This window comes from Octopus sinensis, linkage group LG10, assembly GCF_006345805.1.
Source record: "Octopus sinensis linkage group LG10, ASM634580v1, whole genome shotgun sequence".
Lineage (NCBI taxonomy): Eukaryota > Metazoa > Mollusca > Cephalopoda > Octopoda > Octopodidae > Octopus > Octopus sinensis.
In genome coordinates, this window is record NC_043006.1 from 57,748,472 (window position 1) to 57,761,975 (window position 13,504).

General features: G+C 35.0%; 1 protein-coding gene across 1 annotated transcript in view; it reads right to left on the reverse strand.

The window, feature by feature from the left end:
* The window catches only part of LOC115216444 (high affinity cGMP-specific 3',5'-cyclic phosphodiesterase 9A), a 211,931-nt gene that overhangs the window by 20,725 nt on the left and 177,702 nt on the right, over window positions 1-13,504 (reverse strand). Inside the window, exons 6-7 of the mRNA XM_029785783.2 lie at window positions 8,738-8,879; window positions 5,443-5,538 (exon numbers count right to left, since the gene is read on the reverse strand). Coding sequence (XP_029641643.1) covers window positions 5,443-5,538; window positions 8,738-8,879 — 238 coding nt within the window. The remainder of the gene's footprint in view (window positions 1-5,442; window positions 5,539-8,737; window positions 8,880-13,504) is intronic.

Here is a 13,504-nt window from a genome sequence, read left to right on the forward strand (position 1 = left end):
CAAAGGCAACGAAGAACCTCTAGGTAGTATTCTTTGTTAATTGTCTAGCCACAACATGGCTCACTGTCCACTGAGGTGTGGCCATTTTTGAACTGGTTGTTCTACTCCTTCATTTGTGTTCTTTCCCACAGCATCATCTCCAAAGGCCTTCTGAATCTTCCTGATAGTCTGGGCTTGCGTATCACCAAGTTTTTGGCAGAGTCTGATACAGTATCTTTGCTCAATGCACTTGGTCATCTTGACTCAAAAATAAAAATTGCACAGCACACGCTTTACGTCTGTACTCAATGCATCACTGTAGGCAAATAGTGCAACCTACAGACATGAAAATTTTTGCACAAGCTCAGGAAGGATATGACCACTTAATACCCATGCAGATTTTGCTCACACATTATTATTTTGTGCAAAAAAAAAGTCATGGTCAGATACTTTTTGACTACACCTCATATATATATATATGTATGTATCAGAATAAAGATATGTATATGCATGCATATATACTCACAGGTATACATTTAGGTACAAATATATAGATATACATATATTAATACAACAAGCATGCATACTGGTTCATATATAAATGTATGGATATAAATGCTATAAAGTAAACACTTCAATTAGATTGAATCAGCTAATCTTTATATATATAAACGGCAAAATGTCAATGTGCGTGTCCTTTATATAAATCCATAGATTTTCAGTTAGAGGGCTTGCACTTTCTATGGTCATTCAAAACCGTCCAAGGGTGGTCGTGCACATCTTTAGATTTCCCCAGTCACCCTGCAAAGCCATTAAAAAAATCAATAGAAGTGACTTTTTTGTGAATTTTCTATCCAAAACCCAATCAAAATGCCTGAAACTTGATACGTTAATTGAATGCCAGCTAGCTGTATGTGATTGGTCAGAGATTTGGAGAGTACTTGCATGTATGTGCGCATGCACACAGCTGTATATGCATGCACTAGCACTATGACCCGGCAACGCAGGGTCATAGTGCTAGTCTTGATTACAAGAGCAGATTTAATGAATTATGTATAGTAATAAAAAGGAAATAATGTTTAAGATAGACGTAAACAGGAGTACATAGAAGTGTGAAGGTGTAGAATTACAGAATCATGAAACCATTATAGGGCAGCAGCTTCAATAATATGAAAAAAAAAAAAAAGGTTAGGTATTAGATATGATAGACTGAAACACTTAAGTATTTTCCAAATAGAATGTCTACATTTGGTCTAATACATTATCTATTACTAAAATGAAACCAAATTATGATTAACCAAGGTAGGGAATTATACATTTGTATTCATCAAGGTTAAATTTTATTAGTGCAAGCTTAATAATTAAGTGTAAAGTTAGGTATAGTTAACATATAGGGATTATTTAAATTTAAGGCGCTAACATCAATGAAAGATATGTATTTTCACAAATAGCAGGATGTTTGCATATGATCCAGTATATTATCTATCACTAAGATGAAAATAAATGATAGTTAACAAGGTAATACAAGTAGTAGAATGTTTGGATATGGTTTTAATACATTATCAATTAAGGTAAGACTAAATTATGGTAAACTAAGGTAGAGAATTAGCTAACATACATGAACAATTTAAATATAGGTGATGGTATTAATGGGTGATAAGTATTTATACAAATAGAATGTGTGAACACATTTAGACACATTATCCATTCCTAAGTATGACTGCATTATAATTAACCAAGGTATAGAATTTATTCGAAGCATTAATCTAGGATATGAAGTCTATTAGTGAGAATATAATGATTAAATTTCAGGTTAGGTATAGTTTGAATGTATGAATGATTTATATTTAAGGTGCTGGTATCTTACAATCAATTCATCATGCTGATAGATAATCCCTTTTTTTTTTTTTTTTTGCTTTTCCTGTTTCAGTCATTAGACTGTGCCATGCTGGGGCACTGCTTTGAGGAAGCCTTTTTTTTAAAACCTGGTACTTATTCTATCAATCTCTTTTTGCCAAATCACCAAGTTACAGGGACTTAAGCACATCAACACCGGTTGTCAAGCAGTCGGGGGTGGGGAACAAACACAGACATAAATACACACACACGCATGCACACACACACACACACACACACACACACACACACAATGGGCTTATTTCACTTTCTGTCTACTAAATGCACTCACAAGGCTTTGGTCAGCTTGATGCTATAATAGAAGATGCCCAAGGTGCCATGTAGTGGGACTGAAACCAGAACCATGTGGTTCTTAACACACAGCCAACACCTGCACCTAATAATATTCAATTTTATTTTATTAATATGGAATGCCTCAGATACACAGAGCCCCCACCAGCCTCTGCCACCTTTATATGGATGTGCATCATATAAATACACAAAGCAATTTTAAATTCAGTAGTGTTATCAGTGAGAGAATATACAAATTTAGCAAGAAATGTATTATTAACCTTTTTTTATATATCTAAATGCAGATATGTGATTATTCCAGTGAAACTCAAATGAGGAAGAAGAAACATTAATGTAAACGTTCTTTACCAAGAGCAGTGACAGAGCACTTATATATTTTTCCTAAGGCATTGGTTATTAATGGGACACAGCGATTTTTTACACAGAGCAAAGTTACCTTGATCATTAGTGGATATGATGAGTTCAGCTTCACTATTATTAATAGTACGTTTATTGGAATCAGGAACATCAATATGTTGATTATTTCCAGTAGATATTGCATTGTAGTTATTTAGGTGACTAGAAGTTGCAATATTAGATGTGCTGTCAGTTACAGTAGCATTATGAGCCAAACTGATTAATGTATTACAGCTAAATCCTGGTATATATATTCAGCAGTATTAGGCAGGTGAAGGTGCATGGCTCAGTGGTTAGAGCACAGGGTTCACAATCATGTAGTAGTGAGTTTGATTCCAGGACTGGGCTGTGTGTTGTGTTCTTGAGTAAGACACTTTATTTCATGTTGCATCAGTTCACTCAGCTGTAGAAATGAGTTGCAACGTCATTGGTGCCAAGCTGTATCGGCCTTTGCCTTTCCCTTGGATAACATCAGTGGTGAGGAGGCTAATATGCATGGGTAACTGTTGGTCTTCCATAAATAATCTTACCCAGACTTGTGCCATAGAGGATAACTTTCTAAGTGCAATCCCTTGGTCATTCATAACTGAAGGGGGTCTTTACCCTTTATTAGGTAGAGTTGGCCAGTTTAGCCATGTGTCTATTGAAAATTTTATGATATGGACTAGATTTAAGGAATGAAGGATAGAAGAAAGCAAAAAACAATATCAAGTAACTAAAAGAGAATCTTTGTGTCAGGAATACTCAGTAAGGGAAGCAGCAGAAAGTAAGAGGTTTGCAAAAGTTTTGTGAAAGGGAGATCAGAGGTCTGAAGTGTTTCAGATGTAAAGCAGTTTGCCAATGTGAATTAAGACATCACTGAGGAAAGATGTTATAGGAATTATATTGGGCATTACCATTTCTTCTTGATTAAAAAAAATATTAACTGTGTTAAAGAAGTCTATTACTAGTTTAGTTTTAGATCCTCTGGCCATACTTTTATACAAAATGTTGAGCTTTTCTAGCATTCTAGTTTCCTAGCTAACTCATCCTTTAGCATCTAGCTATCTCAACACTAATGACTTGTGTCTAAGGGGAATCTTGACGGAGTTGCAATACTCCAGAAAATAACTTATAAGGTTTACTCTATACAATAGACAGTACCATACATAAGGTTATCAAGGTAAGTTTACCTCTCAGTTTGATATCTTTTTGCGAGTGTTGTGATGGCAAGTCCTTTCCACAGTGAATAAGTACTCAAAGAAATTGTAATAAGAGAGAAGCCTATGCATTTTGTCAAGAGTTAAATTTAGTTAACAAGTATTGTGCCAGTGACCCACAAATTTGAAATTCTAATACATTTACAAGAGTGATGGGTTTATGAATAGTTTTATTGAATAAGATATTGTCATTTAGAATGTGTTTTGCAAATGAAGATGTTATCTGAGTTTGTGTCAATTAATGCCTTGACCTTTAAGTCAGTGGTAGAAGCATATATGAGATGGATGACTTTGGGTACTGAAGCAAGAGTATTTAATAGCATGGTGTCTTTTTCTTAATTTTCTTGGAATGTGAACAATTTTAGTTGGTTGTTAAAGGTGAGAGCAGTGATTCATTTAAAGGTGACATTTAGGTTATGATATGGTGAAAATTTGTTTTGCAGGACAAATATTAACCCAGTGCTCATTTTTATTATATTTGTTGCATACAGAGTTCATTGTAGGGTACATGTTTCATCTACAGTGTTGGTCTTTTACTACAGCAAAGACACTGTTTCTTCTTAAATACTGGAACTATAGAAGGTCCTGTGAGTGAGTGTACAATAATATAGTATTGCCCTTTGCTAGTTCCATTATCATTGCCATCAAATAAGAGTAGATTTTCTGTTGAGCCTTCATAACTTTTAAGAAGGAGTCATCTAATAGCTTATGACTATGTGCCTGAGATGAATGCACCTGAGATGAGAAGACTGCTATGTTAGCCAGATATAAGGGGACTAGTGTAGTATTCCTTTGAGAGAAATTTCAGAAAAATTTATGAAAGTAATCAATGCTTTATCCTCCTATTTGTTTTCTTGATCTAAATTTGTAACATTTTCTTGTAGGTGATGACTTCTTAGAATATTTCATCTCTAATATATTAATTGCATCCTTGAACATAGAACAGGGGAAGTGGTTAAACTACAAAGAAATTGAAGCCAACCAGTTCAGCAGTTCTTGCCTTTTGTGAAACAAGAATTTTCAGTAAATAAATTATTCTTCTGCAGGGCCATTGGGAAGAACTTTCTTGAATAACCTCATGTCAACGATGACAGCAGTCAAGAAATAAGGTATACATATAAAATTTATGCCAGCTGTTTTTAGTAAAATAGTTCTCTTGAAAATATTAAAGAATGTTAGAAATGGAATATTCAGGTGAAAGAAAGGGAATAGATTGAATAAAACTGTCATAAACCATGACCAAATATAAATCTGTTCAGGTGACTTCTGTCTTGAATCTCTCAGGTCTCTTATATTGACGCACAACTATAAAAACCAGGTTTATGGACAGAGAAGAACTAACAAAGAAATAAGCACCTGGAGATTGATGCAACAGCAGCAATAACAATATATGGAATATGTGAATTGAATATTAATGTGCGATGAACAACAATAGGAAGGGTTCAAATATATTTTTGAACTAAGTTCATATATTTTATTCTATTCTCTTTCCTTCACCATTTCTAACACATTAAAATCCTCAAGAAAATTATACATAAGTGTGCACTATATGTCATATATACTACGCATAGAGATACTATACAGTACAGTACAGTCAATATATAACACACTAACACTATACTGAAACATTAAATATCACCATCTGTTTATACACACTTACCATTTGTGCCACCATGAAACAATGTTTAAAATTGTGGAATGGAACATCAAAGTAATGCAAGTAGACTTCACAGAGCCAAGTTTGCAGGGCACTCAGCTGGAAGAAAGAGGGACTTAATTAGCCTTCATCATTATTATTAGAAATATTTCAATATTAGAAATGTTTCAATCACAAATTCATTACATTAACACAGTTTAGGAAATTTAAAAAAGGATAATAATACAGAAAAACAATTTTTAAAATGAAAAAAAAAAGGGCGAGTTCTTCAAGAAATTCAAAAGATGAGTGATCAACTCGAGGTTTCAATAATTTCTTTGACTAACGACAAGAGTTAGGAGAAAATTGATGGGAAGAAGCAAGGGAAATAATTTAAAACAGAAAGTTATTAAAAAAACTAAATGAAACAAAAATTAATATTTAGCTAGTTTAATTATGTTACAGAAAATTTGGTAACCTCTCATAATAAATGAAAAACATGAGTTCTTGACCAAAAATGTAAGTGTACATCATTTACTCAACATTTAAAGGGTTATTCTGATGCTGCTGCAGGTGATTGGCTTCCAAGTCAACCCTACTTATGATCATAGAGGATTTTGGTTTTAATTTAACTGTTTACCGGCCATTCCAGATTGGTGGGAATGTTAGGATTCAAGTTTCAATGTAGGGGAAACAAAGGTAGAAAAGAAGTACTATAAGGTTTGCAGTGTCAGAGAAGGGAAATTGGAATAAAGTGAGAGGATGCGAGGAGAAGATAAATCAGGATGGGCTTCAATAGGGAAATAGGGGTAGGTTTAGACTGTCAGCTACTTTGGTAAAACAAGGAACATTATAACAATGATAGAGACAGAGGGAAGCTACAATATATTAAAGGACTAATGTGTATGTGTGTTTGTGTGTGCACACATGCATGCATGCATCATTGTAGCAGTTGCTGCTTCACTGTTTCAGATATGTGATTTTTTTGGCAACAATAGCATGGGTTTCTCAAAAGAGAGATGCCCTCCCAAATAGATTTCTGTTATCTATCAATGGAAAAATATCAGAGCTATAGTTAGCCAGAACGGAATTTGAACTCACTAACTCAGTAAAACTAAATGAGAGGCGCATGAGTGGCTGTGTGGTAAGTAGCTTGCTTACCAACCATATGGTTCCGGGTTCAGTCCCACTGCGTGGCATGTTGGGCAAGTGTCTTCTACTATAGCCTCGGGCCGACCAATGCCTTGCGAGTGGATTTGGTAGACAGAAACTGAAAGAAGCCTGTCATATATATATATATATATACATATGTGTATGTTTGTGTGTCTTTGTTTGTCCCCCTAGCATTGCTTGACAACCGATGCTGGTGTGTTTATGTCGCCGTCACTTAGCGGCTCGGCAAAAGAGACTGATAGAATAAGTACTGGGCTTACAAAGAATAAGTCCTGGGGTCGATTTGCTCGACTAAAGGCGGTGCTCAAGCATGGCCGCAGTCAAATGACTGAAACAAGTAAAAGAGAATAAAGAGATATAACAACAACATATTTCCTTCTTAGAATATAAGGAGAAGAGAGACACCCCTTCCCTCACAAAGCCATTTTAGTTTAGGGGTATCATTGAAGACTAAAGTTTTGAGAATAACAGCAAGCATATCTGAACTAGTAGTAACATTTCATTTAACTTTTGAGTACTACATCTAGAACAAACTAGCTATAAACATAGTGAGGATTGGATCCAGTATTGCTGCTTAGAACAGTAAACTAGACACCTTGCCCTCCCTATTGATAACTACATGGACTGGGTTATTTAGTGTCTTACCTACAGACACTGTGCAGCCGCACCAACTGCGATGTGCAAAATGCTCATTCTTCAGCTGATCATATGACCTTATGCTGATTAGAATACTGAAAGCTCTTGGTTTAAAACATGAGTAAGATTTTAGTAACTCCACTATGTTATCCATAGAATATTTTGGCAGAAACATGAACTCTGAAACTCCGCTCCGTCATAACCAGTCTCAAGGAGAAAGGAGGGTGGTAGGTATAGGATTAGAATCTATGCACTATCAATTTTCTACATTTCGACTGAAACACAGAGAACATACGAGATTGGTTCTGCAGATGAATCAACATTGTGAAAGCCAAAAGAAGGAGCACTGGTTGGCAGCCACACCTGGAAACAACTGCAATTCATTACCAAAGATCAAAGCAGATGGGGGTCTCTTGTCAGTGCCCTATGCTTCACATGGGGGTCAAAGGAATTAATGAAATGAACAAACTCTCAATCCTTTATCTACAATGCCAGTGTTCAAACAAAGCTTGATATGTAACTAAACACTGAGGTTAATTATCCAGAGTCACAATTTGCACATATATCAGCAATTAAGTAAAGTATGATTGACCAGGCATATTAGTTTTTATAATTAATATTATTTAAATTATGTTTCAGGCTCATTAGACCTCATCAGCAAAGCAAAAATTTCAGCAAATAAGTCTAGAGTTGTCTCCTATACTTCCTGAAATTATTAAAATAGTATCCAGGTATGGCTATTTTTTCTTCAGCACATAATTATTTATAATTAGATTTTTAAGGCCTACTAAATTAAGTATACTGACACTAATTGTTAAATAAACTCCAAGATAGTTTGTTTTCTATGGTTTACTACGGAAAGTGGGATAGAGGCCTTGATCTACACTATCTGTTTCAGAGTGGTGAGATTGGCAATATATATATGGTTGGTGTCATTTGGAATATTGTTGACATGCACAGAAAAAATATGAGTGTGAAGGAAATTCCATAGGAAGGATTAGGTATAGTGGTTCGTATGGGGCCTAGAATGAAAGAATGAAAGAAGAATGAGGAGGACTTTGCAGGGTTTGGGTGGAGGTACATATGTCACTAGCTGAATGTCTAGGCTGTGTCTGTGTGGAAGGCATATGTCACTAGCTGGGTATCTTGCGTGGGTCTGTAGAGGTGGGGGCAGTATGTGAAGGCTAGTATGTTACTGGGTGAAGGCTAGTATGTTACTAAATGGGTGTTTCAGTTGGGCTTGTGTTGTGAGGTGTATGTCACAAGCTGAAAATGTTAAAGAGACCTGGGTAAAAGGGTATAATACACTATGAGGGTATATCAGGTGCATCTGGGTAAAAGGGGGAGTCTTGGATGGGTTGGTATCAAAAAATTAATATAATTTTCTCTTTTGTTCTAACTGTTTCATTTTTAAAGTTAGTTTTTTTTATTTTTAATACATCTCAATTAAATAAAGTTATTTCTGTAGTAGTTATAATTTGAAACTAAAATAAATAAAAGCCATATTTACCGTAATGCCAAATTTGGAAAGAATATCCAATTCAATGAACATGGACTGCAATAAAAGCATCATTTCAGCTTCATCCCACTGCCAATTATCAAATGAGGGTTCTTTGAGATAATCACTGACGCTTGAGCTAAACTGGGATTGTCTGAAATAGAGATGTATGTTGGTTACATCCTTTTATAAGCTTTGATAAAATATACAAAGAATACGTTGCAAGCCTTGAAGTGCTATTCACTGTAGCTGAAGTTAAATGAACAGCACACTTGAAGACTTCTTCAGATCCTAGTAATAATTCTTTCTGTTAAAGGTACAAGGCCTGGAATTTTGGGAGACAAGGCAAGTTGATTATATCAACCCCAGTGCTCAACTGGTATTTTAATTTATTGACTCCAAAAGGATGAAAGACAAAGTCAACCTCTATAGAATTTGAACTTGGAACATAATATAAAGTCAAAAGAAGCACTGCCAAGCGTTTTGCCTGGCATATTAATGGTTTCTATTTGCTCGCCACCTTTCAGAATCTAATAACAATAATAACTAGTAACATAATTTTAGTCAGGAGAGGAAGCAGTGTTTATCACTCTCAAAGCATAGAGAGGACTATGCTATAGAGTGGACTATGCTAAAAGCATTCAAAGTGCCAGGTAATGATGTTAAACCAGGGGATGGATTGTCTAAGCCATGGCAAGATTTGAACTCAGAATGCAAAGAGCTGGATCAAATACTACAAGGCATTCAGTTCAATGTTGTTACAGTTCCAGCAACCATCATCCTGGATTGATACTTTATCACTCCCCACCACTCACCAAAAAAAGTCAAGTTAGTCCTTAGCAGGATTTGAATTCAAAGTGCTGTCACAAGAAATACAGCAAGAGAATCTATCTGACACTTTAACAACTCTTCCAGTCCAGTTGGATATCAAAATTTAATTATTTTCGGGTTGTTTTTTAATTAGTTTCCACTTTCTTTTGTTTTTCTTCTCAATTAGAATTTTTCTCCTTTTGGAATTTTATCAAAACACAAAGCATATAAAAAAATACATCTGAATATTTCACAGGAAAAAAACACTGCAAAATATAAATTTAAACAAAATTTTTCGTTTTCTTTTCTATTTCGTTGTTTTGTTTTTAATTAACTTCAATTTTGATCAAATTTTAATTTTAATTTTAAATTTTCCCATTTTCTTCTTGATTTTGATTTAGGAAATGAAGAACTCCAAAATGAAAAATGACTGGGAAAAAAGATGTCATTTCTGAATACAAGAGTAATTGTGAAGAACAAGTATCAATGCTAGATATAGTAACAAAAGTTTTCTCAGTTAACACCTTACTATCTTTAAAAATGAAGTCCACACATTTGATAATATAATCCTTCATACACAATGATTATAAAAATGGTGAGGTGGACAAGATGCCTATGGTTACAACACCTTTGGTCATAATTCAACTTGACCAATGGCTAAACAACAATAACATTAGTATAATACCATGCTATAAGCAATAAACACATAACCAATAATGAACAGTGCAGACGTCGTGGCATGGCCAAGAAGCTTACTACCCAACTATGTGATCTTAGGTTCAGTCTCACTGTGCAGCACCTTAGGCAAGCAACTTTCCCACTATAGTTCCAGACTTTGTAAGTTGATTTGGTAGGCAGAAACTCAAAGATGTCCATTGTGCACACATGCGAGTGTATCTTTGCGTTGCTTTTGTTCCCCACCACCACTTGCAACTGGTGTTGGTTTGCTTACATCCCCTAAACTTAGCAGTTCAGCCAAAGAGACTGAAAGAATAAGTACCAGGCTTAAAAAAATAAATTAGTACTGGAGAGGATTTGTTCAATTAAAACCCTTGAAAATGGTGCCCCAGTATGACTGCTGTCCAATGACTGAAATAAGTTAAAGATAAAAGATAAAAAAAATAAGACACAATAAAAGAAAGAATGGATTGTATCATATTAAATTTCCTAAATTATCCGCCTTCCTGAATATCTAAGTTAGAACTGGGTTTCTAACCTTGTTCAGACAACCTATACAGTCATTAATCTATTTGTTAAATGTTTTCAGTTCAGTTTTAAAGCTTCTCAATTTATATAATTTATACTTTCATAAATCATCTGTATTTGTGTCGAGTAATGAATGTAAGATAGCTGACAGGCAGAAGCCACTGCAGGAAGCCTCTCTAAATTGGTTGGAACCAGATACTGCTGATGATTATTTATAAAGACCTGAAGTAATAAATTTTAAACTACCATCAGTTGATATTCAGATAAATAAATGCTAAATAATGCTACAGAATTTTCTTTTCAAATGACGTATTTAATGTGTAGGTGGAAAATGCTTAAATTATGCTGTAATCACTCAGAGATAAGAACAAATTATGAAAACCTAAGGTTTCACGTATAAAACACAGATTGACATTTGTGTTAGGAGAGATTCAAGTGGTTTCTCTAGATGTTTCTTTCAATTATATCTCATCATTGAATATTCCCATAATAATCATAACAGATTATTAGCCTACAACCTTGCAATATCTAAATATCTAAAAAATTGTTTGCCATGGGTCACTATTTATGAGTTACTATTAAAAACTGTGAAGCTGTGTGGCTTAGTGGTTAAGGTGTTTGACTCAAGGATGTGAGTTTGATTCCTGGACTGGGTAGCCTGTTGTGTCCTTGAGCAGGACACTTCATTTCATGTTGCTCAAATCTAATTATCTGTAATGAGTACTGCCTAAGTGTTGGTGCAACCCTCTCTCCCTCAACCTTTCCTATCCTGGATGTTTCACTGAGTCAAGGATGAGGGAGCCAAGAAGGTGTCTATGTCTGCTTGTGAGTGACAGCTGGCTGTACTTTGGAGAACATCACAAAATCTTTATTAACATAGACACAAGATTTAAAATTTGGAGAATGAGTCATAGCCATTTAAATTGACCCCAGTACTTAATTAGTACTTTATTTTACTGACCCTGGTAGGATGGAAAACAAAGGTGACCATAGCAATATTTGAACACAGAGTGTAAAGAGCAGTAACAAAATCTCACAGCTGTTTGTTGGATGCTCTAACATTTCTATCAATCCAATGCTGGCATACACATTAGCATTACGAGTATTACACAACACCCTTCAGTATTTCACCCCACTCAAGTCTAAGGGTAAACCTAAAATGGTTTGATTTTGCATCTACCAACTGAAATGGAATAGTTTAGAAACTTAAATTTTCAAATATTCCACTGAGTGAATATTTGGGGGCTAAGATAATACTGTGGTGAGGTAGAGGCCTGGTTTTAGAATGATAAAGAGAAAAACTGAATGAAAGCCAGCCGTAAACATGCTAGCATTACAGAAACATGGCTCAACCATTGTTTAAGAGGCTGCTTACTACAAAAGTGTATGCAAACAGTTTTCAATGACACAAAACTCAAGAGGAAACTTAAGGAGATACTTAATGGGTGAGATATTTAATATGAAATTACATAATGATAATTTGATTTAAAAATTTACCGGCACCAGTATAACTATGTAGTTAAGAAATTTGCTTTGAAACAACATAGTTTTGAGTTCAATTTCACTTTACTTCACCTTTGGCAAATATAATAGGACCGATAGAATAAGTATTAGGCTCAAGAAATAAGTTCTGAGGTCAATTTGTTCAACTAAAATCCTTCAGCATGGCCACAGTCAAATGACAAACAAATTGAAGAATAAAAGACCATATGTATGCATGTATAAATATGTGCATGCAATATATGTGCCTCTGACCATGTTTATTGATGTAAATGAAAGAATAAATACAAAAAAACAACCCAAAAAACAAATTGATGTTTGGGGCTTATGTTGCGTCCAGAAAATATGACTGTGCTTTGACACAATATATACTGAAGTGCAATAATGGAACCAATATGGTCAACTAAAACACTTGAAAGCAGTACTCCAGCCTGTGCTGTCCAGTGTCTGGAACCAGTAAAAGAAATGAAAATAAAAGATTATAAAAAATGCAACAGAAAATTATTTTATGCTAAGATTCAGCATGCAAAATTATACTTAATTTGAAAATTTTCACTTAATTAGAAAATTTCAAAAAGTGAAGCCAAAGATCCGTGCAATGTAAGAAGCACTGGTGTTAGTGCCACATAAAAAGCATTGGTGCTAGTGATACATAAAGAAACACACAGTACACTCTGTAAAGTGGTTGGCATTAGGAAGGGCATCTAGCCATAGAAACCAAACCAAAGTAGACTATGGAACCTGGTGTGGCTCCTAACCTTTCCAGCTTCTGTCAAACTGTCCAACCTATTCCAGCATGGGAAATGGACATTAAATGATGATAATAATGAAGTTACATAGATTGTGAGCTTTAGTAAAATCGAAATTTGAACACAAATTCTTGAATTAAAAGCATTACAACTGGATACACCTTCATAAAGATTTCTATGTAGGAGATGGGTGTAGTCAGGTGAATCACTCACAGAGGTTATTGAACTCAAGAACATAGAGAGATGAAGCTAAAGTAATGCAAGTCTGATGCCTTGCTATTTTTTACCATTGCACAATTGTTTAGGATGCAGATGGCATGACCATAATAGAGAAAGAGAGAGAGAGGTGGAAACACACATCACTACTACCACTCCCTGAAACTACACCAACACACCTCTTGCCAACCCTCACACCACACCTCGCTCTTCCCTCGCTATGATAGGGTAATTTATCGGCATGGACATATCACTGAAGACTGTGTCTTTGGATTTGCATGTGACATGTTGCTAGGAA